Here is a 20,000-nt window from a genome sequence, read left to right on the forward strand (position 1 = left end):
AGCTTGTTGGCCCTGTTGTTAACAGCCGCCATGACTAACGAAAATAAAACAAGAACAGAAAACACAACCAAGCCAATTTCTTGCTGGCCAAATCTTTAGAACGGAGTAACCTGCCTCTACAGCGAGGATCTTCATCTCCACTGCTTCTATCTTCTGAACGCGGGTCTGGAGTGGCCGGATACGGTCGGGTCTGGACGCGAGTAATAGCACACGTTCCCTTCTTGTAGTGCAGCACATGTAGATATAGAAGTGTAGATGATTTCCAGCTTCTTCGGAGATTTAGATGGCTTAATTCAGAGCGCTTGGATGTATCAAATACGTGCGAGTACACAGCATGCAGGAAATAGCTCCACGTAAATGTGATCTCACATGCATATACGAGTACGTACTCGTATATCTCTCGAACATATGCCCACATGCACATGTTTCACGAGTATTCACAAGCACTGGTCTGTATATAGGCGTACAACCTACACATACGCACAAACACACGCGCGCGCGCACACACACACACACACACACACACACACACACACACACACACACACACACACACACACACACACACACACACACACACACACACACACACACACACACACACACACACACACACACACACACACACACACACACACACACGCACGCACGCGCACACACACACACACACACACACACACACCCACACACGGCTCGGTGGCGGATTGGTAAAGCACTGGCCTCACAAGCCAGAGAACCGGGGTTCGATTCCCCGGCCGGGCGGAGATAAGTTGGGTTTGTCTCCTTTCACGTGTAACCCCTGTTGTGACCTTGCTGTTCCGGTGTGTGGTGTGTGAGTGGTCTCAGACCTACCCAGAGATCGGCAAATAATGAGCTCTGAGCTCACTGCCGTAGGGTGGTGTCTGGCTGTCTCGACAGAGACTGCAGCAGATCTGAGGTGAATACACACACACACACACACACACATTCACGGCTCGACGGCGTAGTGGTAGCGCTCGTAACCACTACACCAGCGGTCTGAGTTCAAATCCCACACAGGGCAGAAATGATTTCAGTAACACTGCGCTGCGAGCCGATACTCCAACTTACCTGGGCGGAGAGCCGTGCTTGTGAGTAAAACCACAGCACTAGCCATAGATCGGTCATATATGAGCTCTAAGCTCTCATTCGGAAGAGCAATAGCTGTCTATCACGAGTCCAGCACATAATCTAATGTTGTGGTGAATCACACACATACACATTCATACACACACACACAATAACATGCAAGCAGAAAAAGTGAGTTAAGTTATATGTAAAAATATACTCTTGCGTCTTGTGAATGACAATCACACCTGGTCAATTTCATTCTCAAGAAATAAGTGTTGTTGCAGTAGCGTGCCATAACAGTCCCGTCAATTGGTAACAGTAGGAAGTGTCTGAGGGATGAAGTGTTTATGATAACATATGTGAACACGCGCTGCAACTACAATCAGTTGTTTCTTGAGAAAAAAAAGTCTTATAGATATAGCTTAGGTGGCTCTTCATCATCCTATTTATACACACATGAACTGTTGTATGTATGCACATAGCTACTGCATATGTAAAATATCCGTACACAGCTATTTCTCAGGAATGTTTTTGAAACTTTTGCCAAGGGCCATAATTGGTTACTGTCGAACAGGCTTTTTGTTTCTTCCCAAACCTAACATCTCAGGTTGTTCTCTGTGTGGATATATGTCTGCGTACAGATGGTAGGCTATATCTAATGTCTTTCCTAAGAAGAACTAAAAATATTGTAATGTCATTGTTAGATGGCTACATTTAGTTTAAGTTTATGGTTCATAAAATCTACTATTTTCATGCGCTTCACTTCAGTCTTTATATAATTAGTATCCTTAGAAAATTAGTCTTATTATTTCTTTTATTTCATCAAAATCTTAAAAACTTCTTTCATCATATGGCTTCAAAACTAATTCTGATCTCTGGAAACAGAACCCCGAAAGCCGCCTCTGGTTCAGCCGCAAGAAGAAGGAACCCGAAGAGGAGAGGCCCGCCACGCCGAAAAAGAAGGCAGCGCCGCAGCCGCCCTCGCAATGGGAGAGTTCGACCTTAAGCCGGGCCGAACTCCGAGCCCGCCAAAGCAAGCAGAACACGACGGTGAGCTCAAGCCGGGGTTACTCGACCGTCCAACGACCTCACACGAATCGCAAAGCCTCTGCCGCTGAATCCACCACCTCCTCCAATGTTAACCCTAATCCGCCCTCGAACGTTGCCCGTACGACTTCGTTCAAGCATCGCTACTTCGGGGACACGGACGTCGAGAGCCGAGGGGATGGGGACAGACGAGGTGATAGTGGCAGTGGCGGTAGTGGTAGTGGCGGACGGAGAGGTAAAGGAGGTGGGCCTGCACGTGGAGAGTTTAGCACTCTTCCGGCCCGCACCTCCCGTAATGGAAGATCCTCCAGCGCGGCACGCCGGAACGGCACCAATAAGAGTTCCCCTAACAGAGCGGCCGGTGGCTCAGCGGGCAGCTCTCTGCAGAGTAGCGAGAGCGAGGCTGACAGCCATCACGGCTCCCACGCCTCACGCGCCTCCAAGGCTTCCCATGTGTCGACAGGGAGCAGCAGGTCCGTGTATCTGCATGCAACAACGGTTGCCGACATTCCCGTCAAGCGAGGAGACAGGAGTGTCAGTCACGACGAGGCGCCCAGCGAGCGCGGCGTCAGCCGTCAATCCAAGAAAGTCTCGCGGTCTTTCTCTCTTTTGGCGCCGTGGAAGCCGCGCCATTATCGAGAGAAGTTCGAGGTCGAGTACGACAACAGGGAAGTAAGAGAAGCTCGAGAGGGCCGCGAAGGCCGAGAAGGTCGCGAGCCCAGGGAACGAGAAACCCGAAATGGACGGGGGGCACTGCCTCCTCGCCCACCGAGACGCACACCGGAGGATAAGGAGACGAACAGCAAGAAGTCAGCGCGGGACAAGAAGGTCTCTCGGTCGCAGAGTGTTTACAAGGACTCCAGATTGGCCGGGTGGTTACGACGCAAGAAAAACAAGGAGGCCAAGGGTATATGACCAGGCAGGTGCAGCAAACCAGGTGTGTACTAGTGGACTGTCTCTCTAAGGGACCATGTTACTGGAATTCACTTTCTCTCGGAAACCAGATAACAGGAACTTTCTCTCTATCTCTCAGGGACTGTATACTGATGCCTTCTCTCGTAAGGAACAGTATGAGAGTGCTGTCTCTCTCAGAGATTAGTTAACTAGTGCATGCATTGGGACAATTGCTTCAAGACAGTCATGAACCATAATGATAGAAATAAATGAACATTGTATCAATGACTAAACTCATCTTCTTTGCACATACCACAATCTTACTTGTGTTCTTTATCCCTACAGAGTGACTACCTGCCCCAAGTTCTCGTCTCGAGGAGCGCATGCGAGTCTCAGGCCATCACAAGACGTGCGAACGGGATTCTGTCAGCCTAAACGTCTCGTGAGGAACAAGTCAGAAGGCCGAGGCGCATGTGGCCTCGAGGATGACCCACGTGGTTCTCACACTTTTTCACGCGCTTCCTTACCGCCGACCCAAGCTTTCGTACGCCAGGTGGTCAGTTAGAGCTTTATGCACACGCGCTGGCGGGTGTTGTGCGCGCGGGCGTACACACACACACACACACACACACACACACACACACACACACACACACACACACACACACACACACACACACACACACACACACACACACACACACACACACACACACACACACACACACACATGTACATTAACCTGCCAGCCGAGATGTGAACGGGTCGGGAAGAGAGATTAGCATTTCGTGTTTTCAGAGCTGGTAATGGTGTGTTCGGAATAGAGGAAGAGAATTTTGAGATATCAGAGATTCAAGTGTCACGTTTTCTTAATTTTGTAATGCATTCCGTCCATAGTCATTTATATAGAAATCATAAATATGTCACAAAATACTACGAATATATGAATGTTTGTAAATAATAATTACATTGAATAAAGTAGTACAGAAAACAATTTGTAAGGTCAGAATTAACGCTTTTGTCATTGTAGACATCAAAAGCCTTGATAATATGTGACTGATTTTAAGAGAATCACAGAGGTTAAGATGATACACCAACTTCTTATCGTCTTTCTCAGAATTCTCCGATAAACAGATTGACATTAGTCAGTGAGTTGATCTCTATTGTTGACTTTTACCTGATTGCCTTCTCCCATTGGTCGAAAGCTGTAGAAAGAACTGAAGACCACAGCTGAGCGTTTGTCGTAACGATAATGCCGGACTTTGAGGGTTGACATGTCATATGTGCCACATCAAAGTCAAAGCTTCTTAAATGCGATAGTCACTTGTTTCAGCTTAATGTGAACAATAAGGATTTACGCAGTTATACTGTATATGAATGTTTATGTGTATATATATACTTAAATATGTCTGATGTAAATATCTGCATGTACATAAATGCATATTTACGAGTATATGTTTACATCGATATATATATATAACAATATGACTACATATACATTTAGATATACAGTATATACATATATGTATGTAAATTACATATACATATACACATATGTATGTATGTATGTATGCATGTATTGTGTATTCACGTATGGATGGCTGTGTGTACGTACATGTGTATATGTATATACATTAAACATTATCAACATTTTTTTTTCTAATTTCGCGTGCTCGCCTTCCTGCTGTTATGTATTTCCCATTAGGGCGCCGATGCCCATTGTTTTATTTTGTCTATCATTTCTAACCCCACGTGTCTCGGTGTGTTCGGCTTGTGACTTTTCTAATGGCTACTGTTCCATTAGCCATGCTGCATTGATGCCATACTGAATATGTTTTGTATATAAGATAATGTAATCCCAAAATGTTGGATTCAATCAAAATGACCCCTCCTATTCCCCTATATATGTGATTGATCTTGTTGTAAAAGAAAACATGTATTTTTGCAAAATAATTTTGATATTATGGATAAGACAGTAATTGTATAGGCTAATTGACCTGTAAATGTATGGTTTAGGTATATGAAAGACCATTTATTTCAGAGTTCATTTTTTATTTCTGAGACTTTCATTCCTTATCTCTAATGCAACGTTTTTCACTGATTTGTAACCCATTCTGATCGCATTTCAAAGGTCTGAAATTGTAGAAAGACAGACCGAAAGCACATTCCGTTGTAAATACTCATAATAAAGAACATAACGACAATACATGTGTTTCATTCCACTGCCGTTGATGCTCGACAAGTCACCTTGCTTACTAACCTGAGTTAGGCACGTGTAACCTTTTTATAAACTTTTGATTAATACAAAGAAATAAAAGCTCCCTCGAAGGTATCCTGCGAAATAGGCATGGTTTTCTCATGTTTTTGTAGATTGTAAACTTATACTAGTTCACTTCGGCAGCTGTATAATTCCTCCAGGTTAGTTTTAGATTCATTCAGTTAGACTAAACTTTCAATTCAGATACGAGACCATTTGCACATCATCGATTCCACACATGTCTTTTATCACAGAGTTTGTATTTATGAATATATTTCCGATTTGATTGTGGGAAGGAAGGTATTCAACTATGACTGAAACAAATACTGAGATATTGGATGTATAGGTGTGTGCAACTGATCTTTGGGAAAGCAAATTAACATACCAAGTGACACTCAGTCATCCTTCACTTTTTCCTTCTTCAAAAGGATTGGTCCTACTTTAATACCAATTACAATCAGGGCTCCGGAGCAGGTAGCCAGAAATATGATGAGAATGCAGTAGAGATCGGCGTTGGCCTGCTGGAGAAGAGGAAGGGATGAAGGGGTCGGGAGAGTGAACCGCCGTGATTTGGGTCTTCGTTTGACGCTTTCGATGTGGTACATCAGTCTGTCCGCGGGAATGAGGTCTTGGTCATGCAGTTCTTCGGCGAGGCTTCGAGCTTTTTGGCGATATCTAATGGATAGGAACTGAATTAGAGAATGTAGTAGTTGTGCGCACGCACGAGCGTACACACGCACACACACACACACACACACACACACACACACACACACACACACACACACACACACACACACACACACACACACACACACACACACACACACACACACACACACACACACACACACACACACACACACATACACACACACACACACACACACACAAATACACATACACACATTTCGAGAACTCGAAACAAAATTAGTGTGAATAATTCTTAAGTATTACTTGTAAATACAAAATTGAACAACTGATTAATGGAATAACCAAATGAAGAGAAACAAAAATAACATTTTGAATATACAATTTCGAAAAAGTTATACTAGGGCCAAATAAAAGAAGAAGAAAGAGACACAGAAAGACTGGGTAAATCAGGGTAAAGAAACAGTCATCTTTAAAGAAATCATGAAGGAAAATAGAGAGGAACAAGATAGACTAGAAGATTGGGTTGCGGGCCCTAAAAATAAAAGTCTCCTTTCAGGATGGTTGGGGGTAAAAAGAAGTGTCTTATTGTCGTAGGCTTGAGAGAAATCCACATTTATGCATAAGTGGAAAGGAAGGAATATGATTTGCAAAATGTTATAGCAGCAATTCCATTTATATTGATGAGAAATTATTGAAACGCAGATGGTTAGATTGAAGTTGTAGTTAGTTTAGATCAGTACATTATGGATGAAGAGCTTTTGTTACAAATCATGTTCAGATGATTAAGGAGAGTATAGAGAGACAGATAAATTAATGAAAGTCATAAGAGTTACATTAGGGTGAAGAAATAAGAGGAAAAGCGATAGTGTGGGGAGATATAACATAAAAGAGAAAAAATAAAAATAGATTGCCGGCTCCCTATGGAAGTAGCAGAAAATTAAAAGCGTATTACACAGATATAGATGGCTTAATAACAGGTTTGAACGAACTGAATGATTACCTAAAGAAAAAAGAACTGGACATAATGGGAATTGTAGAGACAAAATTGAAAGGTCCACTACCACCCAACAGTGTAGGACATGGTGCATATAATCATTGGATTAGAAACTGAGAGGTAAAACAAGGGGTGGAGTTATTTTCCTGACTAAGAAGGATATAAATGTGAGGAATGTCACATATGGAAAGAATAGTAGAGATGATTATGATAGAAGTGGAGGACAAGGATGGGAAAAGCAGGAAGTTTATAGTAAATGATGTGCCTCCTAAAACGGCTTCGTAGGAAGAGAAAGAAAACAAAAATATGTTAGAAGAAACAAGGATAACACTAAATAAGATCATGGAAGATGGAGGAAGAATAGTTATAATGGGTGACTTTAATTGTAAAGAAATCTGCCGGGAAGAGATGACAGTGAAGGGTGGAGACGACCTATGGGGAAATGTACTACTTGATATGATTATAGAACATACAATGATGCAATGGATACAAGAGAATACTAAGTATAGAAATGAAGAAGAACCATAGAGACTAGACCTAATAATCACATCAGAACCCGAAATAGGGGACAAGATTGAATATAAGACACCAATAAGTAAAAGTGACCACATATTGGTTGGACTGGAACTAAATGAGGTAAAATACATGAAAAATTAACAATATAGAAAGGGAAGATTGATGTATGAAAAAAAAGATAAAATAAGAGATTTCTTTCAAAAAACTGACTGGGAAAGAATACGCAAGGAGGAAGCAACAGTAGAAGAGAAATGGAATATTTTGACAAAAATCTATAAAGAAAGAGTGGAAAAGTATGTTCCAAGACAAAAGCAAGAAAAATAATATGTAAAGTGCTGGTGCAACAAAAGATGGAGTTAAAAGACAAAAGGGATAAAGCTTGGATAAAATGGAAAAAAGACAAAAGACCTGAAAAATGGAAAATATATACTAGTTCTAGAAATGAATATGTACAAGTGTGCAGAGAAGAAAAGAGAAAATACGAAAAAGATGTCATAAAAAATGTAAAAATCAACCAAAACTATTTTACAGATTTGTAAACAACAAACTGAAAAACAAACAAGAATTAGAGAAACTACGACAAGGAGGAGTTGAATACACAGAGGAAATAAAAATAGCAGAAATTATGAACAAGCCAAATCTGTGTTTACAAGGGCGAACATACAACCTAGAGATATCGAATGGGAGGAGAAAGTCCCCCCTATGAAAGAGATAGAAGTATCAAGGAATGAAATAATGAAAGACTTGAGTAATCTCGATGTCAGAATATCGCATGGACCAGATAAAATGGCAAACTGGATTTTGAGGGAATGCAGGAATGAACTAACAGACAAAACACATAGTCTAACAAACAGTTCATTGAAAGAAGGAAAAGTTCCAGAAGATTGGAAAAGAGCAAATATAGTACCAATATATAAAGGGGGAAACAAGGAAGACCCCACTAACTATAGACCGGTCTCTCTTACAAGTACAAAAGCTAAAATTTGTGATCAAAATTAGATGGGTAAAGCATCTGAAAAAAAAGTACTAAATCCATGGCAATTTGAATTTAGACAAGGACGATCATGCGTCACAAACTTAATGCGTTTCTATTCAAGGCTAATAGATGTAATACAAGAAATAGATGCATGGGCTGATTATGCATTTCTAGACGTGAAAGAAGCTTTTGATAAGGTGCCACATAAGAAGTTGCTTAAGAAATTAGAAAGTGGAGGAGGAATACAGGTCAAACTGCTGAAGTGGGTAGAAAACTTCTTGCATGAAAGAAAAATGAGAGTGGTGATAAGAGACAAACATTCTAATTGGGATGAAGTGATAAGTGGTGCTCTGCAAGGAACAGTTCTGGCCCCAATAATGTTTGCTATATATATTAATGATATCGATAAAGGAATTGAAAATTATATGAGCTTCTTTGCGGATGATGCAAAATTGATGAAAAAGTGAACAGTGAAGAAGATTTTGAGTCGCTACAAAGTGATATCAATAAAGTATGGGAATGGAGTAGGAAGTGGGAGATGGAACTCAATGTTAAGAAGTGTAGTATAGTGGAATTTGGAAGTAAAAAAAGAATATTGGGATCATATAAATTGGGAGAAGAAATAAAAAAAAATATAGAAAATGAGAAGGACCTAGGAGTCATTATTATGAATAACATACCCCCTGAGAAGTATATAAAAAGAATTTGGAGAAACTTATAATCTAATAAGAACGATCAAAGTGGCATTTACATACCTGGACGAAGAAATGGTGAAGAAAATACTAGTCATTTTGATAAGACCAAGATTGGAATATGCAGCGACGACGTGGTCACCAAATACAAAAAAAAAAAAAAAAAAAAAAAAAAATGTATAACAAAACTTGAAAGAATACAAAGAGCAATTACAAAATTGGCACCAACACTCTCAGAACTATCATATGAAGAGAGACTAGCAAAACTTGAGCTACAGACATTAGAGCAAAGAAGAGGGAAAGGAGACTTAATAACTATCTATAGAATCATGAAAGGGATAGAAACTATTGATAGAGAGGACCTAATGAAATGAGACAGTGGAAATACAAGAGGACATGGAAAGAAAATCAAGAAAGACAGTTATAGAAGAGACCTGAAATAGAACAGACTTTCTCCACAGAGTAATAGACATTTGGAACAAGTTAGATGAGAAAGTGGTGTGTGCAAAAACAATAGATGAATTTAAAAACATCTAGATAAAATGAGATATGAAGACGGGACACCACTAGCATAGCTCCCCTTCCCGTAAAATACAACTAGGTAAATATAACTAGATAAATACACACACACACACATGAAGAATCATCAACCCAGACTTCGACAGGGTGACAAGTCTTCATGTGGGCTATCCTATAGTGACAATTCTACATGTGGGCCATCCTGGGTTTACTATTCTTCGTTTGTATATGGTGATGACAATAATCATAACACTCATTCAACCTAACCTAACCTAACCTAACCTAACCTAAAGTAACGTATTTAACCTAACCTAACCTAATCTAACAAACCAAACCTAACCTAACCTAATCTAACCTAATCTAACAACCTAACCTAACCTAATCTAACCTAACCTAACCTAATCTAACCTAACCTAATCTAACCTAACCTAACCTAATCTAACCTAACCTAATCTAATCTAATTTAACCTAATCTAATTTAATTTAATCTAATCTAACCTAACCTAACCTAACCTAACCTAGCCTAGCCTAGCCTAGCCTAGCCTAGCCTAACCTAACCTAATCTAACTTAACGTAAACTAACCTAACCTAATCTTTATTCCAATGTTGAAATTCGGCGTACTGGGGTGACAGTTCTTCAGGTGGGATCTCATGGGATGACGATTCTTCATGTGGGCGTTCTGGGGTGACAATTCTTCATGTGCCCCTTTTTTTCTATTATACTTATGGAAATATATTCCTCAAAGTGATATGAATTATTCTCGGCGTTTACATGCTTATTTTCCCTCAAGAAATGAGGTAATCTATTGTACTTACATCTTATCCTGAGCTGCTAGCTGGAAGGCAGATGAAATGGAGTCGATGGTGGCGTGCTGTGCTTCAACAACTTCAGCAACACCTGTAGAAAAATTGCCAGATAATATTCTCAAACTTCATATAAGCAAACACATATGTAGAACATTTGAGAGGAGTCATCCCCCATGCACGAGAGGAAAGAAACGTATGCTAAGAACAGGAAAAAGGGGTGACCACCCCCACCCCCAACCCCCTTACCCCGTGACCTCTGAGATCCCATTGTCAGACCACCTGACCATAGGCTTATATATATCTGTCATCCCCGACTTGTCATTTTTCTCTCCCATCCCTTTAAATGTAAGTCTTCTTGTAACATTGTCATCGTATTTATTTGCATTTATATTGTATCCCTCATATTTTACTAGTATTGTTCTTGCACACAATTGTCACCATTACTGTATTTATGTAACTTTTGTAATTTTGTCACCATTACTGTAATTATGTAATTTTTGTTATTTCAGTTTACTCTTGAAAATGTCTTCATTAAGACGAAACGTTGAGCTCAAATAATGGAAAGAAATGGAAGAATACAGTGATTTAGTTTCAATTCACCCGGTTAATGGCAAATCTCTAATCAGGAAAATCGAGAATACGAGGAAAAAACTGAATAACTACAACAATGCTGTCGTTTTTAACTCCACGTGTATATATATATATATATATATATATATATATATATATATATATATATATATATATATCATATATACATATATATATGTATATACATATATATATATATATATATATATATATATATATCTTCTTTTTCTTTTTCTTTTTCTTACTCCGACTTCGGACTACGTAACAAAATTATGCATTCATTTATAATCCTTATGTCTGTTTTGTTATCTATGAACTGCTTACGTTATGCTTTACATTGATGCTCGTGGTATATATTTTGTCATTCAGACTGTAAGAAACGGAAACTTACTCATTAACTGCTCTTATTGCTATCTTATCGACCTCCATGCAGTATCGTTCATTCTGGGAACCAATGCTTCAGGCATTCTCTATTTCCTATTTCACTCCTTAATCCACTCCTGAATGTATTCTCATACATACATACATACATACATACGTATATACATACATACATACATACATACATACGTATATACATACATACATACATACATACATACATACATACATACATACATACACACATACATAAGTCGCGGTTGGTCCGGGTTCGAATTCTGCCCAGGGTTGAAATGATTTCAGTATCGCTGCGCTTCGAGTCGTTACTCCAACTCTCGTGGGTGGGGAGTTGGGTGTGTGTATGGGTGTAAGGTCACAACATTACTCATAGATCGGTCATACGAGGTCTGAACTCTTTTCCGGGAGGGAAATAGCTGTCGATCACGAGTCCAACACGTGATCCAAAGACCGTGGTGAACATACATACATACATACATACATACATACATACATACATACGCGTAAGTAACCACTAGGAAAAGTAAACTAACGAAGCAGAGCGCTTTCGTATAATTACATCTTCAGTGCAGATACAAAGAAGGAATTATAAGATGAAGAAACAAGGTACAGAATATATGACATAGTGAAGAGGGCATTCGGAGAGGTAGTGGAAGAAGTACACGTGTCGGACGTTTGGGCCGTCCTGGTAGCCAACAATTTGGGACGTTTGGGCCGTCCTGGTAACCAACAAGTATGGGACAACTGCTCATAATTTATATTACAATTCAAACAATTTTGAAATTCCATAAGAAATAAAACTATCTAATTTGTACAAACCTTGATGAAGATTAACATTTATCCCCTTACTAAATTTGATCAAACTGCATTCAATTAAATTTCTTTCTGTTATGTTGTTGTTGTATGTGATGACTTTAGCGTTATCCCAGTCAACTGGGTGATTAAAATGGTTCATGTGGTTGAATATACCGCTAGATTGGTTTCCCTCTCTAACGTATTTCTTATGTTGATTGATTCGTGTTTCGAGTGTTTTAGCAGTCTGACCAACATAAAACTGATTACATGATTTGAAAGGTATTTTGTACACACACCCTTTATTACTATTGACAGAATTATTTATGAGCAGTTGTCTTACAGTGTTCTTATTATTGAAAACTACATTAATGTTAAATTTACGTAATATATTTGGAATATTTTGCAGGTTCTCTTGAACCATTTTAACCACCCAGTTGACTGGGATAACGCTAAAGTCATCACATACAACAACAACATAACAGAAAGAAATTTAATTGAATGCAGTTTGATCAAATCTAGTAAGGGGATAAATGTTAATCTTCATCAAGGTTTGTACAAATTAGATAGTTTTATTTCTCATGAAATTTCAAAATTGTTTGAATTGTAATATAAATTATGAGCAGTTGTCCCATACTTATTGGTTACCAGGACGGCCCAAACGTCCCATACTTGTTGGCTACCAGGACGGCCCAAACGTCCGTCACGTGTACTTCTTCCACTACCTCTCCGAATGCCCTCTTCACTATGTCATATATTCTGTACCTTGTTTCTTCATCTTATAATTCCTTCTTTGTATCTGCACTGAAGATGTAATTATACGAAAGCGCTCTGCTTCGTTAGTTTACTTTTCCTAGTGGTTACTTACGCATTTGTGAACATACATACATACATACATACATACATACTTACATAAATACATACATACATACATACAAACATACATACATACATACATTACATACATACATATATGCATACATACATACATATATACATATATACATACATACATACATACTCTTGATTTCGTTGCCATTATTATCTTTTGTTCCTAAAGTTTCTACTTCAGGTACCATCGATGTTTGACTGCCAAACCTCACTTTCATTAAGCGGTGCCTCCAAGTCGCGTTCAAGATCTCATTCAATATCAATTTCGACCATCTTTCCTCCACTTGCTTTTTTCCAAATAAGGAGAGCTGGCGATTGGGAATTACTCCCTCCTCTTCCGGCTAGCTAGTAACTTAAAGAGACTCACACTAAAACAACGTAGACATAATTCAATTTTTTTTCTGGTGAGATCTTTTGCTTCAAAAAGCGATCAGGTTGATATGAAAAGTGCTTAGGTCTTTAGTCATGTGAATTTTGAAATTTCAATATGTCTTACTCTCAATCGCCCCTGTTCAAAGTTCATTCTATTCGTTGACGTCGGGTTGAAGAGGTTGTTTATATTGAGTCCTTTTAACCAATTATTTCTAGAATAAGCTTAAGGTATTTTCGTATGATTTGCTTATTATATTTGGTAAGAGTTTTATTGCTCGCCACTGTACCTTCACTAAATTCTTAAATGAGATTTACCCTGTTCAGAGTAGCGGTTTGAACCACCGCGGTTTGAACAACGGCGGTTCAATTACAATGAAAGTCAATGGAGGCGTTCACACACAACCGTGCAGTTTTTCCTTGACTATGCGTTACCGTCGCGGTTCCTGTGCAATTCAAAACACAAGTGTGAATAGGGCCTTAGGGACCATCCGCGTTTGTGGGCGGACCAGTGATCTATATAAGTGGTTGATAATAACTGGACCTCTGATGCAAAAAATCACGCTTCCAATCTCAATTTCCCATTTGCTTTCTCCGAAGCAGAAATTCAGTGCTCCGATATATTAATGTCGTTGCATACGACTATTTTCATTGTCCATTTTGATTATGGTTTTCCCATACAACTTGTAGTACCCGTTTTCATAAATTTAAACATTGGTTAAACTTCATGGGCTACATATGAAAACGTTGCTCGAATCCATCTAAATCTACTAGAATATCCAATTGAGATTCAAGAATTTCTTTTTTATTCCACACAGAGTATTATCAACAGCGAGTTTGTAGACATTAGATTTAAGTCCACAGTTCATGGGGTTAATTTATATTATGAATAGAATTAGACGTGGGAGGGAGAGCTAAGGAACTCCAATCGTAACATGTTCTCACCAAAGAGGATTTATTATTCAGAACAACTCGTTATGGTCATTCAACCAAAGTCTAATCCAAAGGTCCGTTTTGCTCGGTGCGATTTGCCTACTGTCACAGCCAAGGGTGGGTAACGCGCATCATACCCGATATCCTATTTGAGTAAATGCGTTGGTAGATTAGTTTGATTATCAGCTTCTTATTTTGTAGCCCCCATAGAAATAATGCACCAAGCAAAACGCACCTTTAGTACATTTTTTTTTGCAAAGCTAACTTAGTAGCATGTCGTGGAGGACACTATTACCTTTTCTTTAAATTCTGGGGACATTAGACCTACACTGTTCCTTTTGTCATATGTTGAGGTAGTTACATGACGTTCTATGGAATATCTTAGTTATTCCTATATTTTTCTTATAAAGTCAGATTTATGGGACTATAGTTCTGTGACTTCTGCTTTTCACTTTTACTTTTGATAAAGGAATGGCGCTTGCTAATTTATATCCTCTTGGAACACCCTAGGTAACGACATATTTTAATTTTCTAATAGAATTTGATGAGATAGTGATCTAATCGTATATTTTCTTCAGAATTCTTAGACACCAACTGTCGGCCACATGGATACACACGGACATATACTATATACATTGTTCACATTTATATTCATACAAATATACATTTATGTTTACCAGTCAAAATAGGTAATAAAATTACAATTTCATTTGTTTTTTTAAGTTAACTATATACCCTCGTTCAAAAAAGGGTTGTCTTAACACTCTTTCTACCTCACTCTTCAAACCTTACCGAGTCTCTTGAGTTCATTGGCAGCCAAGAGCTGGTCAGGGGTCACGGGAAGACAGAGCACAGGCGATCCGAAGAACACGGCAGCCATGACGTCACTTTCACCGCACGCTGACACCAGGACGCGATGGCGAGGGTGACCTGCAAGCAATGAAGTATGAAGGAAGCTTTCTTATACAGACAGGGAAGAAACAGCTTTAGAAGTGTTTGTAGTATGAGGGATCAGGTTATTATTTAGTACGATAATTGATAAGAACACCTTATACAGCCGGGTTGTACAGAGACGTGTCCATATAGAGAGAAACAAGTGTACATTATGACATTGACAATATATTAGTCGAAGAAATTAAAGGGTTGAATAAACTAAGGAAGTTAGGAGGGTGATGTATGATAATGTACAATGAGAGAAAAGATAAATCCAAAGATTTGAGACTTTTGATGTTGTTGGTTAATGTACATTTTCTGGTGGAAACACAAAGTAAATGATAGGGAGCGAGACATGATGAGGAATTAGGAAGGAACTATATTCTTCATTTTGCAGAGGAGAATCGGATAAAAAAAAATCAAGAAAAGAAAAGAAAAAATGGAATAATGTAGCGATAGCCAAACTTCAAACAACTGTATACGCCTCAAAAACCTGAAGATTCATTACTAATAGACCACAGGTTAAAACTAACAATGTAAAAAAAAATTGCAATAAAACTGATATTTGGTTGATAAGACAAGAGTTGTCAAAGAAGTTAAAAAAAAAAAAGAGTGGAGTCTGATTATCCTTTTGACTTTACAGTATTCCTGATACCCGAAAATTTCATCTACTTAGTTCCTTTGAAAAAAGAAAGAAAAAAAAATCTTAGTTATATGCCAGAGCTCCTACATCAAAGGAAGATCCCATGCCCATCCAAGTTTTTATTTTATGAGAAGCAAAAACCGCTGATTTTAAGATTTAAAATGTGAAAATATCAATAATTTTACAAACACAATACTATACATTCGATTGTATGCATAAGCAATAATGCTCAGTACAACACATCTTATTGTCATATATTAAGTCAACAATAAAGACAAATGTTTTATCTTTTGAATAAGACAAACTTATAAACATATTGCAAGAGTAATATTATTACATATCAAGAAGTGTATTTAGTATGAGAATTACTGAGCAGTAAGAGAGCATCCCAGAAATATATAAGATTATCTGAGAGCCGTCAGAATTGTTAGAAAAATAGTGGTTATTCCAAATATATTATAACCCCTTTTCCCACCATAGGGGTGCCACAGAGATGAAATACACTGTAGGGTGGCACTCGATACGGAAAGGATTAACGGAGTGTCCAACCGTATGTTATATACATATATATATCACACACACAAACACACACACACACACACACACACACACACACACACACACACACACACACACACACACACACACACACACACACACACACACACACACACACACACACACACACGACTCGGTGGCACAGTTGGTAGAGCGCTGGACTGGGAAGTACGATAGTGCTCGCAGTACCCAGTTCAAATCCTGCCCAGGGCCGAAATTATTTCGGTATCGCTGTGCTTCGGGTCGTTACTCTGACTCTCGTGGGCGGGGAGTTGGGTGTGTGTGTGTGTGTGTGTGTGTGAAAGGTCATAGCATTACCCATAGATCGATCATATGAGCTCTGAGCTCTCTTCCGGGAGGGAAATAGCTGTCGATCACGAGTCCAACACGTGATCCAAAGACCAAGGTGAATACACACGCGCGCACACACACACACACACACACACACACACACACACACACACACACACACACACACACACACACACACACACACACACACACACACACACACACACACACACACACCACGTCGTACTGAAGATAACACTAGCATCGCGCGTGGGCCCCTACTCAAGACGAGCGAAACCCAATTAAATCTTGTTGGGGTAAGGCTTTTCTGATCTGGAAACTAATGTATAGCAAGATCCCGCTGACCCCCAAACGAACAATGTTCTATTCAGTCAGAAACATGTGTCCCGAGTGGGGGTTTCGTAGGACTTTTAGGTCCTTATGCCATTGGCCAGCATATCATACAACGAAAATCAATTTAGCCAATCATTAATGCTGAGGACTACTGAGTCCATCCTTCAGGAGGAGCTTTATCTCTTTCAGAGGTTTCATTTTAAGGTAACAAGCAAAGAGAAGTCAGTCTGAACTTGAGTTTAGTTGTCTAGTTGTGCCTATTAGTCGAAGTTAAGACTGTATCCCAGGGGGATAACCATACATAAGGCCTGTATTAAAAAAATCTAAGTCTAATCTCCAAAACTCCGTACACTAACACTACTAAAATTAATTGATTACCAATCAAAATAAAAGCATAAATAAAATCATATACATTATACGCCACCATACTCGGTATAAACTAAAGGGATATATCAAACACACTTTATAACATGTTCAAGATTCCCCTCTGGCCAACTAACAAAACGCCAACCCAGAGGCGTAAAGAGGTGAGCGCGATATGCGTGTGTGCGTGCGTGCGTGTGTGTGTGTGTGTGTGTGTGTGTGTGTGTGTGTGTGTGTGTGTGTGTGTGTGTGTGTGTGTGAGTGAGTATACGTATATGTATTGATGCATGTGTGCGTGTGTGTATCAACCTTATCACACTAACTCTAAAACATATTCACACTCACCCAAGAGCTGATTCAGTGGAAGAGAATCCCTGAATACAAACTTCGCCGTCGTCGCCTTCGAGTCCTGGTCGGTGCGGTTCGGCACGAGGTGGGCGTAGGAGGTTCTCCAGAGCACTGTGTATCTCGTGGGCGCCAGGGCAGCGTACAGGGCCTTGAGCACCTCCTCCCCCACCCACGTCTCACGCCCACCTGCGCTCACCACGACCACGCCAGCTCGATTCAATAGGGCAGGGACGAGTACGTCCTGAAATGTAAAATAAACTTTCACACGCATGCGCACCAATAACTTCACAAAAATGTGTATCGTAGTATTTATCTTAGCTAACATAAGGCGATGTTGTGTAGTTGAAGGAAAGCCCTTTTGCAGAGTAATAGAGAGAGAAATGTTATCATGATCTTCTATTAGTTACTGTAGTAAATACTGTAGATTATGTATACTTAATTTCCAAGGGTTCTCCTTAATTGTCTCACTGACTTAAGGTACCATTAACAACATGTATAAGGTCGCCAATGTACTTTAACTATTATAATTAAACAATCGTACACATGTGTGTATTACGTTTGTTACTTCGGTTGTATAAGTTGATGACAATAAATATAGCCCTCATTCCACCTAACCTAACCTAACTTAATATTTATTCCACTGTTGATATTCGACGTACTGAGGTGACAATTCTTCAGGTGGGATCTCATGGGGTGACGATTCTTCATGTGGGCGTTGTGAGGTGACAGTTCTTCATGTGACCCGACTTTTTTCAAAATACTTGAATTTGATGCGTGAATTTGTTCTCGTGTGTGTGTGTGTGTTTTTTTTTTGTGTGTGTGTGTGTGTGTACGCGCGCGCCTGTCTGTTTCTGAGTGTGTACATATGATCATGTATGTTTTTTTGTGTTATAGGAAAACTTCCTTATGAGAGTAAATTATCCACAAGAACAGAACCAAAGAAAGAAATTACATTATTTCGAGATGGAAAAAAGAGAGATTTCAACATCAAATTAACACCAGTAAAAGAGAAAGTGCGAGTTTAAGGGAGGACATTAGAAGATAGTAGAGAGCGATGAAAAAAACAAACAAAAAAAACATGTGAGAGAATAGCAACCAGTCTCTATCAATGAACACGTGACAGACTAAATGGAAAACGTGAGTGATGAAGAAAAATTAGTGAAAGTATGCGTGCGTGCGCGTGTGCGTAGGTGCGTATGTCTGTGCGCGCGCGTGCGCGCGCGCGTGTGCGTGTGTGTGTGTGTGTGTGTGTGTGTGTGTGTGTGTGTGTGTGTGTGTGTGTGTGTGTGTGTGTGTGTTCATCTTGGTCTTTGAATCACGTGCTCAACTCGTGATCGACTGCTATTTCCCTCCCGAAAGAGAGCTCAGAGGTTGTATGACCGATCTATGGGTAATGCTGTGACCTTACACGCACACATACACACCCAACTCCCCGTCCACGAGAGTTTGAGTAACGATTCGAAGCGCAGCGATACTGAAATTATTTCAGCCCTGGGCAAGATTCGAACCCGGACCGCAGTAGTGACAGTCGGGAACTCTACCAACCGCGCCACCGAATGTGAGTGTGTGTGTGTGTGTGTGTGTGTGTGTGTGTGTGTGTGTGTGTGTGTGTGTGTGTGTGTGTGTGTGTGTGTGTGTGTGCGCGCGCGTGTGTGAGTGAGTTTTGTGTCTGTTATATGTCTGTGTGTCTGTGTGTGTGCCTGTTTGGGTGTATGTATATGTATGTGTGTGTGTGGTTCTGTGAAAGTGATGTAGAAAACGGTAGCTAAAAGTTAAGAAAGAAAGCGTGTAAGAAAGTGAGCACGAGATATAAAGTACAGCGGAGACAGTGAAAGAGCAAATGAGGCAAAAAAAAATCTAAAGAAAATAAACCAATTAATTGGTAAGAAAGAAGGACAAGAGTGAAAGTAATTATAAGAAAAAAAATATTTAGGATCTGAAAGTTATTTAAAGGGAGAAACTGAAGTTTCAGTAAGAGTATGAATCAGAGAAAGGGTGAAAGTGATTATGACTACAGGGTATGAGAATGTGATGTAATGGAATGAAAATGAGTTTGAGATGATGTGAGGTTCAGTATTGCAGGAAAATTT

The 20,000-nt window shown here is 39.5% G+C and overlaps 2 protein-coding genes across 5 annotated transcripts in view; one reads left to right on the forward strand and one right to left on the reverse strand.

Moving 5' to 3' along the window:
* Nucleotides 1-5,234, forward strand: part of LOC143029146 (uncharacterized) — a 92,196-nt gene extending 86,962 nt beyond the window's left edge. For 2 of the 4 annotated variants that reach the window (XM_076191614.1, XM_076191611.1), the window contains 2 exons: nt 1,975-3,073; nt 3,376-5,234. In XM_076191614.1, coding sequence (XP_076047729.1) covers nt 1,975-3,051 — 1,077 coding nt within the window. In that variant the 3' untranslated portion in view covers nt 3,052-3,073; nt 3,376-5,234. The remainder of the gene's footprint in view (nt 1-1,974; nt 3,074-3,375) is intronic. The other 2 variants (XM_076191613.1, XM_076191612.1) reach the window with 2 other exon arrangements.
* The window catches only part of LOC143029147 (UDP-glucuronosyltransferase 3A1-like), a 42,899-nt gene continuing 27,960 nt past the window's right edge, over nt 5,062-20,000 (reverse strand). Inside the window, exons 4-7 of the mRNA XM_076191615.1 lie at nt 17,908-18,151; nt 15,213-15,350; nt 10,455-10,536; nt 5,062-5,962 (exon numbers count right to left, since the gene is read on the reverse strand). Coding sequence (XP_076047730.1) covers nt 5,683-5,962; nt 10,455-10,536; nt 15,213-15,350; nt 17,908-18,151 — 744 coding nt within the window. The 3' untranslated portion in view covers nt 5,062-5,682. The remainder of the gene's footprint in view (nt 5,963-10,454; nt 10,537-15,212; nt 15,351-17,907; nt 18,152-20,000) is intronic.

This window comes from Oratosquilla oratoria, chromosome 10 (assembly GCF_046742065.1).
Source record: "Oratosquilla oratoria isolate Oo_2021 chromosome 10, ASM4674206v1, whole genome shotgun sequence".
NCBI classification, from domain to species: Eukaryota; Metazoa; Arthropoda; class Malacostraca; order Stomatopoda; family Squillidae; genus Oratosquilla; species Oratosquilla oratoria.